We start from the raw sequence: 15,511 nt of genomic DNA on the forward strand, positions 1-15,511 counted from the left end.
GATCTGGATTCTTCTGCTGAAATTAGGGTTTTTGTGGTCTTACTTTTCCAGCTTCTTTAGGTGGCTTGTTAGGTTGTTAATTTGTGTTCCTTCCATTTTCTTCATGCATGTTTGTAGGGATATAAATTCCCCTCTTACCACAGCTTTCAAAGCGTCCCAGAGATTCTGGTAAGATGTTTCTTCATTTTCATTTGTTTCCAGGTATCTTTTGATCTCTGTTTTGATTTCATCATTGACCCAGGAGTTGTTTAGCATCCTGCTGCTTAGTGTCCATGTCTTTGTGGGTTTTGGGGGGACTTTGTTGGTGTCAATGTTTATTTTATTCCACTGTGGTCTGAGAAGGTGTATGGTAGAATTTCGGTCCTTTTAAATTTGCTTATCCTTGATTTATGGCCAATTACGTGATCGATCTTAGAATACGTTCCATGTGGTGATGAGTAGAATGTACATTCTGTGGTCTTTGGACGGAGTGTTCTGTAGGTATCAATTAAGTCCATTTGGTCCAAAGTCACATTGAGGTTCCAGATCTCCTTGCTGATTTTTTGTTCTGATGATCTGTCTAGGGTTGTGAGTGGGGTATTAAAGCCCCCAGTTATGATGGTGTTAGAGTCAATATCATTCTTTAGTTTTCCTAGAAGTTGCTTTATGAAAGTTGGCGCACCTATGTTGGGTGCATATATGTTTAGGATAGATATTTCTTCTTGCTGGATCGAGCCTTCCATTATTATATAGTGGCCTTCTGTATCTTTTTTGATTTTTAATAGCTTAAAGGATATTTTGTCTGAAATTAAGATCGCTACTCCTCCTTTCTTTGTATTCCGTTCACCTGAAAGTTTGTTTTCCATCCTCTTACTTTGAGTCTGTGGGTATCCTTTCTAATGAGGTAAGTCTCTTGAAGGCAATAGATTGTTGCCTGATGATATTTTATCCATTTTGCCATTCTATGTCTTTTCAGTGGTGCATTTAGTCCCTTCACATTTAGGCTAATAATTGAAATGCAAGAGTTGATCCCTGACATAAGGTTCTTACAGAGTTGTTCCTGTTTGTTTGTTGTCTTTCTTTTGGTCCTGGAGTTGGCTCATGTGTGTTTTTAATCTTTTGCCTATACTTTTGTGAAGAATGTTGTTGTTCTTTTTTCTTTTTCTTCTGTGTTCAGTACTTTCTTAAGTGTTTCTTGTAGAGGTGGTCTGGTGGCAGCGTAGGTTCTTAGGGATTGGATATATGGAAAAGATTTCAATTCTCCCTCACAAATGAAGCTTAGTTTGGCTGGGTAGGTTATTCTTGGTTGAAATTGTTTATCTTTTAGAACATTGAAAATAGGGCTCCAGGCTCTCCTAGCCTGAAGGGTTTCTGTGGATAAATCTGCCGCTATTCTAATTGGTCTTCCCTGGTACGTAGTCTGGCCTTTTTCTCTTGCTGCCTTTAGGATTTTTTCTTTTATAGCTACTTTGTTTAGGCAAATTATTATGTGTCTGGGAGTTGGTCTTCTCATTTGTTGTCTTGCAGGGGTTCTCCGAATCTCTTGTGTTTCAATTTTTTCATCCTTGATGAGATGAGGGAAGTTTTCTTGAATGATTTCATGAAATGTTTGTTCCAGTGTGGTTTCTGTTTCTTTCTCTGCCTCAGGAAGCCCAATGACTCTTAGGTTTGTTCTCTTAAAGTGATCATTCATCTCTTGCAGGTTTTGTTCTGTCTTTCTGAGTTTCTTTTCTATGCTTTTGACAGTTTGGGTTAGTTCTGTGTTTTGGTCTTCAAACTCTGAGATTCTTTCTTCTGCTTGGCTAAGTCTGCTTTCCATGCTTATTAGTCTGTTATTCATTTCCATCACAGTGTTCTTTACTGCTGTTATTTCTTACATCAGCTCCTTCCTATTTTCCTCATCTCTCCTCAATTTTTTAAATTCTCTCCATTAATGTCTTGATGTCTGGGTTTGTTGCATGTGACCAGTCATTCAGGGGGCTCTTCATTGTTTGTGTTCCAGAATCTGTTTTCTCAGTGTCTGATCTCCCAGGGGTCTGTGTGAGACCTATATTCTTCTTTTGGTTTTTCTTCATTTGTGCGGTTTTTCCCCCTCCCTACTTTTTCCTTCCCTCCATGTCACTGTCTTCTTTAATTCTGTTATTCAGGAATAAAGGGATTGGTTTTACTTCTGTTTGTTCAATCGCCTTTCTTTATGTATGCCCTCTTACTTTTTTCAATTCTGGAGTTGCACTGTAGGTTGGGGGTGGTCCTTTTTGCAGTTTTGAGATTTACTTAAAGGGGGAGCTGTAATTCAAAATCTATCTGCAGGTCCTGGTATTTGCTGACAGGTGTGTGGATAATCTGGACCCCACTTCCCACTGCCTTGGAATCTATCCATGCAGTGGGGCTGTAGGTTTACTCCCTGAAATAAAACGTGGTTAGCAGAGGGAAGAGAATGGAGCAGACAGTGGGTTGAAGAGGGGGGTGGAGAGATAAAGGAGTAAGGGGGGAAACAAAAGTGTGCCAACAAATGGAGAGACCTATACTGAAACAGATAAAAAACAATAAACCACAGCTACAGACGAACCAACTCCCATACAAAAATAAATAAAACATATAGTGATGCTAACACAAGCTAACCAACCACCTTATTGGTGTGCTGTTCCTCTATACAAAGATATGGTTTACAGAGAGAAGAAAAGGAAGAGGGAAAAAAAGGAACGATACAGTAGGAATAGAATTAAGTCATTAAACTAACTGAATCAATGAAGTACACTCTGAGACTTTTCGTTTAAGTCCAATGTCCTTTCAGTTCTGATTTCTAGCTTTCTTTTCAAGCTGGTAAATTAGTTTGCAGTTAGGGTCAGTTCCCCTGGTCTGCTGTGAAAGACAGGTCAGATCACCCTCCGTTCACCACTCTGGCCGATGTCTTTTTCATGCTTATTTCTCCCATTTCAGTGTTGTTACCTTGAATCGCCAGCAGGTGGTGCTATCTCAGCTGCTCACCCCAGAGCGGGTGGGGCCGGGCAGGAACCGGCAGAGACTGGAGATGGGTGCCTGCCTCAGGGCACAGGCAGGAGACTCACTGCAGACAGGACGTCTCGGTCACAGGAGAGGTGGCAGTGATCCCAGCAGATCTTTCCTGAAGGGACCTCAAGGGGCTTCAAGGATCCCTGAAGTTGTGGATCGCCTCCAGCCGGGTGGTGCAATAAGTTTCTGGCGGCGGTGGCAGCTGCAGCAGAGGCCGCGGCATCTGTGCTGCAGTGGCTGTCCAGTCCACTGCGATGCCCCAGCGGTGGCAATGGCCGAACTCCGTATGAAGAGCAGGTTGCGATGTTGGGGTCTGCAGTGCACGGGGAGAGAGCCAGAGACCCACTGCAGTTCTCCTTTGCAGAGGGTTTCACAGACCAGGTTGCCCTGTTGCCATTTTGCCGGAAGTCCGGCCTTACCTCTTAATACCATTACTTGGTCATTAAGTTTCAATGCATGAATTTTGGAGGGTACACATCCATACTACAGCAGGATATATACATCAAAATAGAAAAAATTAATACTAAAATGTGGCATATATAAATAGTGCCCAAAATGTGACACACACACACAGAATAACAATTCCATATAAGATAATGAGGAGACTCTTATTGTCTGTGAAGTGAGTTAGCAACTTATCATCTAAGAGTGATCCAGCCTCTAGTATCTACCAACTGAATCAACATTCCTCAAAGCATAACTGAGCACCTATCCTCATCTCAAAATGTTGTGGTCCCAAAAGAATAAGCTGCCACTTATTGCTCCCAATTATCTGGCCTCCACCTGCCCTTCCCATGTCCAATGTCCCACCATCGCGAATACTTCCCTCCTCTACCACACACTCTACAATGTCAGTCGAGCTATATCATCTGCAATTTCCCCAAAAAGACACTGTGTCTTCTTGCCAGTGTTCACACTGTGGCTGGAAGGCCCATCATGTCCAGATTGTATCCATCCCCAAAGCAAGTATGCCACACTTCCCTGGTTCTTTAAGCAGACCATACCTCTTTCATATGGATCCCCACACCACTATATCTGCATCCTTTCAAGGCTGTTATTCTCTGGCTTGCATTTTAGTACATATCTTTATTCATATATACAAAACAGAGCACATGCATGCACGTACAAGAGAAAGAAATGTATTTTAGACATTAGAAATATATATTAGAGCCGGGCTCAGTGGATCAGCCTGTAATCCCGTGCTTTCGGAGGCTGAGGTGAGTGGATTGCCTGAGCCCGCAGGTTCAAGACCTACCTGGGCAACTTGGCGAGACCTCATCTCTATAATACATTAAAAAAAAAAAAATTAGCTGGGCGTGGTAGCACGCACCTGTAGTTCCAGCTACTTGGAAGGCTGAGGTGAAAGGATCGCCGGAGCCCAGTAAGTCGAGGATGCAGTGGTCGGGAGCGAGCCAGTGCACTCCAGTCTGAGAAACAGAGTGAGACTCCAACTCAAAAAAAGAAAAGAAATATATATTAGGCCGGGCGTGGAGGCTCACGCCCATAATTCCAGCACTTTGGGAAGCTGAGGTGAGAGGAATGCCTGAGAGCCCAGAAGTTCGAGATCAGCCTGGGCAACATGGCGAGACCTCACCTCTACAATAAATAAAGAAAAATTAGCTGGCATGGTGGCACACGTCTGTAGTCCCAGCTACTTGGAAGGCTGAGGCAGAAGGATCACCTGAGCACAGCACGTCAAGGCTGCAGTGGCTGTAAGTGTGCCACTGCACTCCAGCCTGAGTGACAGAGTCAGACTCCAACTCAAAAAACAAACAAATATATATATATGACATATATGCATATACATATATAACATATTATTTCCTATTCAAGAATATGCGCTCTTCAGGTCCAGATAGATCTCCATCTTTACATCTGCCACAACAATATCATATGGTGAATCACACACAGCAGGCCACAATAAATAAAAGAGTAAAGGAAAGCAGGTCAGTTAAAGATAGAACAGACTTTCTACCTCAGCAATCTTCCTAATACAGTCAATTTCTCCTACTAAACACCTACTAAAACAGTTAAATAAGCAAGAAAGAAACAAGAAATGTAGGAAACAGGTCATGCAACATAAGAGAAATGTTGAAGCAATCCTCAGAATGATGAAGTAAAATTCTAATACAATAGCTATGTGGCAGGTGCCAATCTAAACTAGAACAGGTCAGAAAGTTCTAAGACCTCTTCCAAAAAATGAAACTAGCCAGGCATGGTGGCTCATGCTTGTAATCCCAGGACTTTGGGAGGCTGAGGCAGGAGGATCACTTGAGGCCAGGGGTTCAAGATCAGCCTGAGCAACATAGTAAGACCCTGTCCCTTAAGAAAAAAAAAAAAAGAAGAATGAAATTTATAAAACACCTAATGTATGTGCTGTACTAAAAGGAGACTTACACTAATGGGGGTGAGTATAGGGGTAAATGTGTGATAAATACATTTGAAAACTTGGCAAATAAAAGAAAAAGAACTAACTACGAGGATAACAAATATACACAAGTAAGAAGTCACCAGGTAGGTCTTACTAAAGCCTATAAAGTCCTGCATGATTCACCACTCACCATTCTCTCTGTGACCTCCACATGTTACTCTACTTCTCCCTCTGATTCAGCCTCACTGGTCTCCTTGGTGTTTCCAGAAAACGCCAAGCACACTTCCAACTCAGGGCTTTTGCTTTGGCTATTCCCTCTGCATAGAACACCTTCTTCCAGATATGTAAATAATACCCTCAACTCTTGTAGGTCTTTGTGCAAATGTCACTCTCTAAATGAGGATAACCTGGCCCTCATCCTACTCTCCCACCCTACCACTTCCTATCTCTGATCATTTTTTTCCATAACACATGGCTTCTCACATACTGTATGTTCACTGCTTATTGTCTGTCATCTCCTCTGTAAGCTCCAAAAGGGAATAATATCCCAAGCACCTGGAACAGTACATGGCACAGAGTAGGAAATCAATAAATGTTTATTGGATGAATGAATAAAAATAGAAGACTAATCATAAAAAACTGTAAAAGCTTCTTGTCTTACCTGTGAATAGCATTTACATGACCATAATAACACATATACTTCAAGTTTATGATATAAACATAACAGGAGAACAAGCAAAGGTTTGGTGTGCATAAATGCGGTAGAGTGGGAAAGAAAACTAAATACCCATCTCCTATAAAAATAAATCAATAGATAATGTATAAAATTGGAATCAAGAAGATAATAGAAGCTTTTTATAAAGATGTATAAAAACAATAAAAGGAATCAACTAAAATAGATAAAAGTGGTTACCTTTGGAAAGTAAAAAATTGGGTAGAATCAGTTTTTAGAACTATTAAAACATTTAAAAATATGTGCAGATATAGCTTATAAAAATAAAAAGCTAAATATAAGAAAATGTTAAAAATAAGTCACATCTTGGGAGAATATTCATCATGCATATAATACATCCAGAATTAATATCCAGGTTATATAAAAATGCCAAGACCAAACAATAAAAAAAATATATATAAAAGCATTTTTTGGATAAGGAAGCAAGAATGACAAATAACATATAAAATGCTACTCAACTTCATCGGAAACCAGGAAAGTGTAAATTAAAACCACTGTGAAGCTGGGTTCAGTGGCTCAGCCTGTAATCCTGCACTTTGGGAGGCTGAGGTGAGTGGACTGCCTGAGCCCGCGGGTTCATGACCCGCCTGGGCAACTTGGCGAGACCTCATCCCTACAATAAATTAAAAAAAAAATAGCGGGGCATGGTAGTGCGTGCCTGTAGTTTCAGCTACTTGGAAGGCTGAGGCGGAAGAATCGCTGGAGCCCAGCAGTAGAGGCTGCAGTGGCCGGGAGCGTGCTACTCACTCCAGTCTGGGCGACAGAGTGAGATTCCAACTCAAAAAAAAAACCACAGTGAGATAATCATTGACACCTACCAAATCAACAAATATTTAAAAGTCTGACACCATCAAGAGTACTAATAAGTATGTGAAACAACAGAAACTTTCATATACTGCTGATGGGACTGCAAATTGATTGGTACTACTCTGGAAAGCACTTGATATAGTCTAGTAAAGTGAAAGATGTACTTATCTAACAATTCAACAATTCCACTTCTAGTTATATATTCTATGGAAACTCTTGGACACACATATCAAAGGAATGCACAATCATTTTACCACAGTACTATTTTTTTTTTTTTGAGTTGGAGTCTCACTCTGTCACCCAGAGTGGGGTGCAGTGGCTGCTCCCAGCCACCGCAGCCTTGACCTGCTGAGCTCCAGCGATCTTTCCGCCTCAGCCTTCCAAGTAGCTGCAACTACAGGCACGCACTACCACACCCAGCTAATTTTTTGATTTATTGTAGAGACGCAGCCCACAGTGCTATTTTTATAACAAAAAAAAAAACTAAGCCGGGCTCAGTGGCTCCGCCTGTAATACCGCGCTTTGGGAGGCTGAGGTGAGTGGACTGCCTGAGCCCGGGGGTTCGAGACCCACCTGGGCAACTTGGCGAGACTTCATCTCTACAATAAAACAAAAATTAGCCGGGCATGGTAGCGCACGCCTGTAGTTCCAGCTACTTGGAAGGCTGAGGCGGAAGGATCGCCGAAGGCCGGCAGGTCGAGGCTGCGGTGGCCAAGAGCAGCCACTGCACCCCAGTCCGGGTGACAGAGTGAGACTCCAACTCAAAAAAAAACTGGAACAAACCAAATTTTTATCTACAATATGTAAATATGTTACAAATTATGTATAAGCTGGAACGTGCTAATAGTAATTAAAAATGAATAAACTAAGCCGGGCTCGGTGGCTCAGCCTGTAATTGCGTGCCTTTGGGAGGCTGAGGTGAGTGGATTGCCTGAGTCCGTGGATTCCAGACCCACCTAAGCAACTTGGCGAGACCTCATCTCTACAATAAGACAAAAATTAGCCGGGCGTGGTAGCACGCCTGTTGTTCCAACTACTTGGAAGGTTGAGGTGGAAGGATCGCCGGAGCCCACAGGTCGAGGCTGCAGTGGCTGGGAGCAGCCACTGCACTCCAGTCTGGGCGACAGAGTGAGACTCCAACTCAAATAAATAAATAAATAAATAAATAAATAAATAAATAAATAAATGAAGAAACTAGAGGAACACGCATCAAAAAAGCAAGTCACAAAGCAGGACTTGTATGTCTTCTGTATGATTCCATTTACATAAAGCGCAAACAGCGAAACCAAATATGAATAAATGGTAAAACTATAAAGAAAGCAAGGAAATTATACACATGAGATTCAGGACAGTGGTCATTTCTAAGAGAACAGAGAGAATGGGAATGTGTGTGTGCGCGCACGCTTTTTGGTAGTTTGAAAGTCATAAATAAAATACTGAACAAAAAACATATACATGTGACTAAATATAATACAAACTTGCATTCTTTTAGTCGTATGTATATGCACACTGAGAGCCAGAAAGTTTAAGGACTCACCAAAAGACACAGAGTAAGTCCCAAAATTCAAAACTCAAGTTAGGTTTGTCTTACTCAAAATGTGGCACTCTTCCCATTCAGAGAACTAAATAGTCAGCTTTGCTAACCAATAAAATATAGCTAAATCTTGCTCTCAAATAACAAGATAGAAGAGATAAATCACTAGAAGTAGAAAATGCTGTAAGATTTCTAGGGACCCTCGATGTGGATGGCAAATACATGGATAAATGCCATTTATGAGGGATGGGATACAGTTGTTAGAAGGAATTGTGCAACAACCAGCACAGCCCTAACTCACAAGGAAAGGAAGGAGAAAGAAGTAATATCTGCTGAGGCCCTCCCATGTGAGGGCACTTTTTGTATGTATAGTACTTGAGTAGTTTTGTCAATAATGATCTGAGTGAGGTATTATATTCACTCTGCAGGAAAGAAAAACAAGGTCTAAAGCTGAGAGAGAAGAAAAATTCCTCAATGAACATTCCTCATGCCCCATTTGGCTCCAAGAAGCTCAGTCAGCCAGATATAAAAGCATGAATAATCAGAAGATGACTACTACAATAGTATAAATATTAACAATAACTACACACAAAAGGAGAAAATGAAGGCAAAACAAGGATTAGAATAGATAGTTTCTCCTCTATGAATATGGGCCAAGATTTCTACATTCTCTTAACATTCTACTAAATATGAGAACAAATGGTTGCTTACCTATGACCAGGATGGTAAATAGCTGTGTTGATCCCATGAGGATAATGACTACTGAAGCTGAAACAGTGACTCTCTTGGTAGCTCTGATTTGTTCCAACACTAAATTTAAGAAGGCAGATAAATATATACCATTAAACCACAGTGGATATCACTAAATACCTAAAAAAATACCCATAATTAAAAAGACAGACCCTATCAAATACTGCTGAGGATGTAAAACAACCAGAACTCTGATACACTACAGTGGGAATGTGATTGATATAACCACTTTGGTAAAAAGTCTGGTAGTTTTTTTAATAAAATAAACTATGTCTACCCATGATCCAGCAATCCCACCTGAAGATATTGATCCAAGGGAAATGAAAAAGTTCATAAAGACCTGAATAAGAATGGTCATCCCAGCTTTATTCACAATAAGCCAGAACTGAAAACTTAGGGGTCCACTAATAGAACAATGAATTGTTTAAAATCATGAGATATTCACACAATGAAATACTAATCAATAAAAAAAGATAAAATACCAATATGTGTAAAAATAGTAATAAACCGAAAAATATTATGCTGAAAGAAGGAAGACTTAGACAAATGAGCACATACTATAGTTATCCCTGGGTATCTGTGAAGGATTAGTTCCAGGGTCCCCAGAGGAAAACAAAATCTTCAGATACTCAAGTTCCTAATATAAAATGGCATAATATTTGCATATGATGTGAATTAACAGAACAGACAAAACTCATCTATAATTTTTAAAAGTTTAAACATTCAGCCATAAAAAAGAATGAAACGATATGTTTTGCAGCAACTTGGATGGAACTGGAGAATATCATCCTAAGTGAATTAATGCAGGAACAAAAAATAGAACATCTCATGTTCTCACTTGTGGAAGCTAAACTAAGAATCAGCAAAAACTACAGAATGGTATAATGGACATTGGAGACTCAGAAGAGGGAGTGTGGGAAAGGGTGGAGGGATTAAAAATCACCTATCAAGTACAATATGCATAGGTGAAGGTGGTGAGTACACTTGAAGCCTAGACTTCTTGGCTGCAATACAATGCATTCTTGTAACCAAAATCTATTTGTATCCCCTAAAGCTATTTTTTAAAAATACAAGAAAAAAATAAGATAAAATGAAAATTAAAAATTTTAAACAGTAGTTATTCTGGAAGTAGCTGTGGAAAGTAGTATACTGGGAAGGGGCACAAGAAAACTCTAGCACAATGACAATGTCATGTATCTTGACAGAGATCTGAATTGCACAAATGTATGCGTTTGTCATAGTTCATTAGCTAGTACAATTAAGATGTGTGCATTTCACTGTATGTAAATTGTGCCTCAAAAGAAAGAAAACTATAAGCAAATATTAAACTCTAACTAATAATATATATGCTAAGAATCTGAGTACTGATGTCACCACCTTACACTGAAATACATTTAAAAATAAGACTGATTAATAGTTGGACAGAGAGATGGATAGATGGAACGAAATGTGATACAGCAAGTATAATAAAATCCTAAACTGTAGAATCCAAGTGGAAGTACATGGGTGTTAACTATACTACTCTTTCAAACTATTATATTTGCAATTTTCATAATATACTGAAAGGGGGAAAAAAAGAAATTCTAAAATCTGACACTTAAACTAGAGAAATAAACATTATTTTAAATATGACTTCCCAAAGTACATTTTTACCTTACAAGGTAACTTCTAAGTTCTCCTCGATAATTGATGACCAGGAGTTCTGCAGACCACTGTGTGCTTGCTTTATATTCTAAGAATATCAACCCAGCAATAGCATAGCTCAAATCTCCTGCAAAACTAGAAGCCTGTAGAAGAACGGGAAATTAAGTTATCAAAAAGATACTAGATAAAAGTTAACACCCATGCATAATTGGAAAACATATGAGATACTGGCTTTATCGGGTATACTTTAAATAAGATAGCTCCAGAACTGTTCTCTATATTCGAGAACATGCAGGTCGGAGTGCCCCGAACTAGACACCCAAATCTAGACCAACCTGCCCAAACACAAGCTGGAGCCACAGCAACCTCTTTGAATGAGATATTCACCTAGATAGTAAGTTTCTATTCAGATTTTTACATGCATTGGGGAAAAAAAAGTAATGTCTCAGAGAACTTTTTTTAAAATTATTATTTTTAATTATAAAGATGTGGGGTACAATTCAGGGTTAGGTATACAAACATTGATTATGCAGGTACCCTTGTTGATGAGGTATGCCCCTCCCTCCCCTAGCAGTTTTCTTAACTGCCAATCCCAGCCCCATCCCCTGACAGTTTCCCACAACTGCCAATCCCTTTCTTATAGTATCATAACTGTTCAGGGTTCACTTATGAGTGAGATATGGTACTCTGTTCTTTGTTTCTGTGTTAGATCACTGAGTATGATCCACTCCAAATCCATCAAAGTGGCTGCAAAGTCCATATGTTTGTCTTTCTTTATGGCTGCATAATATTCCACTGTGTATACATATCACATTTTTTTAATCCAGTCCAGCTTTGATGGGCAACATGGTTGGTTCCATGTTTTTGCTATTGTGAACAGAGCTGCAACAAACATATGTGTGCAGGTATCTTTTTTGCGTCAGAGAACTTTTAAAGCCTGTTTCCAGGCCAGGCTCGGTGGCTCAGCCTATAATCCCAGCACTTTGGAAGACAGAGGGGAGCAGATTGCCGGAACCCGCGGGTGCAAGACCCGCCCAGGCAACTCAATGAGACCTCATCTCTACAATAAATCAAAAACTAGCTGGGCATGGTAGCGCACGCCTGTTGTTCCGGCTACTTGAAAGGCTGAAGCAGAAGGACCGCCAGAGCCCAGCAGGGCGAGGCTGCAGTGGCCAGGAGTGTGCCACCGCATTCCAGTCTGGGCGACAGAGTGAGACTCCAACTCATTAAAAAAAAAAGCCTGTTTCCAGATAAAAGTTTCCAAATGCTAATTTCCACAACCAGCTAAAAATCTCAGCAGCCAATGCTTTAAAAGCCTCCAGTTACTTTCTATTTGCCTAATCAGCAGCTTAAAGGAAAGAACACTTAAAACACTCACTCAATGTCAATCTTTTTCCATCAACTAAATATCAGGTTATATTGCTAAAGACTTAAATGCACCTTGGGAAGAATACATAATCAAGCTTACCACCCTTGAAGAGGATCAGAATATGCCACCCCAAATGTCACTTTGCCACAGGATTATTTTCAACTGAAGGCCACTGAGAATCAACAGACGCAGAAAAAGCTTTCTGCCCACCCATTATCTGCCATAAAACATGGTATAGCTTTCTCTTTGTGAAAGTGCCTCCTCTGTACCAGGAAAAGATCAACTCATCACCAGATGGAGTCATACCAAAATAAATCTGCATAAACAGACCTTATTAAATAATCTTTATCTTTCATTAGTTTCCCCCATATATTTCCTAGTCACTTTTCCATAATTTACCACCTCTAGAAGCCCAAACTCCCTTTCCTCTGCCAAGTCATTTCTCCAAAATGTATAGCCCTTTATTAAAATGGTATATAACTCTGAATCTAACTGCTTCTTTGAGTTTTCACTTCTTTTCAGTGAAGCTCCTGGTACATGTAAAAATATTGACATCAATAAAAATAATATGTCTTTTCTCCTGTTAGCTTTCTTTCGTCAGTTTAATTTGCAGTTCCCAAGCTACTAAATTTAAGAGGGTAGTAAAAGGGTTTTCTTCTCTAACACCCTGAATAGCTCCTCATTGTCTAGACCCACACAAAAAGCACTAGTCCAAAATGAGATATGTTATAAACATAAAAATACCCATCAAATTGCAAAAAACTTAGGACCAAAGTAAGAATATAAAAGATCTCATGAATAATGTCTTATATTGATTACATATTGAGATATTTTGAATATGATGGGTGAAATAAAATATATTATTAAGCAAATTTTACATGTTTCTTAATGAAGTTACTAGAAAATTTAAAACCACATTTGATCAAATATAGCTCACATTACATTTCTGTTAGACAGCATTCATCTAGAAAATAGTAATCCAAACTTCTTAGCTTGCTCCCTAGGTCTTCCATAATATGAAGATAATGTTTTTTCCACTCATTATTTCTGAATGAAAATCATTTTCTATATCATTGATTCTCAAACCTAGATTCTCATTAGCATCATTCTTGAAAAGCTTATAAACAATATTAATGCCCGGGCCTCACTCATATCAATTAAATTAGAATCTCTGCACATGGCAACAGGGCCATCTAGTAATTTGCTTTGTTTTTTTATTTTCTATATAGAACTCCCCAGGTAATACTAAGAGGCAGTCAGAGGGCCAGGCTCGGTGGCTCAGTCTGTAATCTCACGCCTTTGGGAGGCTGAGGTGAGTGGATTGCCTGAGCCCACAGGTTCGAGACCTGCCTGGGCAAGTTGGCGAGACCTCAGCTCTACAATAAATCAAAATGAGCCGGGTGTGGTAGCGCGCGCCTGTAGTTCCAGCTACTTGGAAGGCTGAGGCATAAGGATCGCCGGAGCTCAGCAGGTCGAGGCTGCAGTGGCCGCTCCCGGTCTGGGTGACAGAGTGAGACTCCGACTCAAAAAAAAAAAAAAAGAGGCAGCCACAGATAGATAGAACCGATGTTCTACCTACTCCTATATCTGGTTTATTTGAGGAAGGAAAAAACAAAGTAAAAAGCACTATATTCCTAGAAGAGACACTAATAAAATGGAATGTCACGAAAAAGGCATTTTGCTTCCACTCCATCTCCTTTTCTAGACTGTAAAATGAGGATACTACCTAGCCAACCTATTTAAAAGATTATTGTGAATATTAAATAAGAATATATATATATATATATATATATGCAATGACCATTTGTATACCTAACCCTGAATTGTAACACATATAATTTTTAATAAAAAAAGAAATATATATATACACATATATATACATATATATACACATATGTATATACATATATATACACATATATATATACACATATATATACACACATATATATGCATATATATATACACATATATATATACATATATATATGAAGGTCACCAGGCACAGTGGCTCACGCCTGTAACCCCAGCACTTTGGGAGGCGGAAGTGAGATGACTGCTGAGCCCAGGGTTTTGAGATCAGCCAGGGCAACTGTCAAGATCTCGTCTCTACAATAAATCAAACAATTAGCCAGGTGCAGTGGCACATGCCTGGAGTTCCAGCTACTTGGAAGGCTGAGGTGGAAGGATTGCCGGAGCACAGCAGGTCGAGGCTGCAGTAGTCATGAGCATGCCACTGCATTCCAGCCTCGCTGATACAGTGAGACTTAGACTAAAAAAAAAAAAAAAATTATATATATATATTATATAATATATATATATATATCAGTGTCACTGATAAATAACAAAGTACTACACAAATACAAGTTATTACTGTCATTATTTTTTCGCTCCCCCCTTTCCATTTCTATTCCTTTTGTAACAAGTTCTAGCTCCTCTTGAAGTTGTTCCTGTTGCAACAGCCTATTGACTTTTTTTCTCACTGGAACTTTATAACAACTGTCTGTACCTCTATTTAGTATTTACTTGCTACCAGATGGCTTACATCTCGATAGTGCATTCCAAAATACAAAGAATAAATATTACATGTATATAGAGCTCTAATTATATTCTGAGCATCTCAAGTTCACAGTTTATTAATCTGATTTATCTTTGTATTATCCCTCTCGTCATATTCATTCACTCAAGTACCTACAAATGGAAGGTATTGAAACAAAACGTTATATAAACAAAACGTAGGGTATGCACATACCGGACAAATGACAAAAAGTTCACTTCCCATGAGATCAAATACCCTCACAGTTCCAGTGCTTTCAGCATAGGCAAGCAGGGTACAATCATAACTCCATGCTACTCGCCTCCATTGGGGTTTTGGGTCTTTTGGAACTAGAACAAAAAAAGGAGTGCTTTTAACAATATATTATAAAGATAATGAACACTTTTAGTAATTGCAACTAAAGTATCATCTACTAAGGATATCTAGTGCTTCGTTTAACAGAAAAGAGCAATTCCCAGAAACACTTAAAGAAGGGCGAATATAAATCATCATACATGCCGGACTCGGTGGCTCAGCCTGTAATCCCAGCGCTTTGGGAGGTCGAGGTGAGTGGATTGCCACGGGTTTGAGACCCTCCTGGCAAATTGGCAAGACCTCATCTCTACAGTAAATCAAAAATTAGCCGGGCGTGGTAGCGCGTGCCTGTAGTTCCAGCTACTTGGAAGGCTGAGGCGGAAGGATCGCCGGAGCCCAGCAGGTCGAGGCTGCAGTGGCCAGGAACGGCCACTGCACTCCAGGCTGGGGGACTGAGGGGG

General features: G+C 39.7%; 1 protein-coding gene across 1 annotated transcript in view; it reads right to left on the minus strand.

Annotated features, from left to right (window-relative positions):
* The window catches only part of LOC103258057 (neuroblastoma-amplified sequence), a 170,081-nt gene that overhangs the window by 121,510 nt on the left and 33,060 nt on the right, over positions 1-15,511 (minus strand). The window contains exons 7-9 of the mRNA XM_021711229.1: positions 14,952-15,085; positions 10,840-10,973; positions 9,148-9,246 (exon numbers count right to left, since the gene is read on the minus strand). Of these exons, the coding sequence (XP_021566904.1) occupies positions 9,148-9,246; positions 10,840-10,973; positions 14,952-15,085 (367 nt within the window). The remainder of the gene's footprint in view (positions 1-9,147; positions 9,247-10,839; positions 10,974-14,951; positions 15,086-15,511) is intronic.

Source organism: Carlito syrichta, unplaced genomic scaffold (genome assembly GCF_000164805.1).
Source record: "Carlito syrichta isolate Samal-C Ts95f unplaced genomic scaffold, Tarsius_syrichta-2.0.1 Scaffold301950, whole genome shotgun sequence".
Lineage (NCBI taxonomy): Eukaryota > Metazoa > Chordata > Mammalia > Primates > Tarsiidae > Carlito > Carlito syrichta.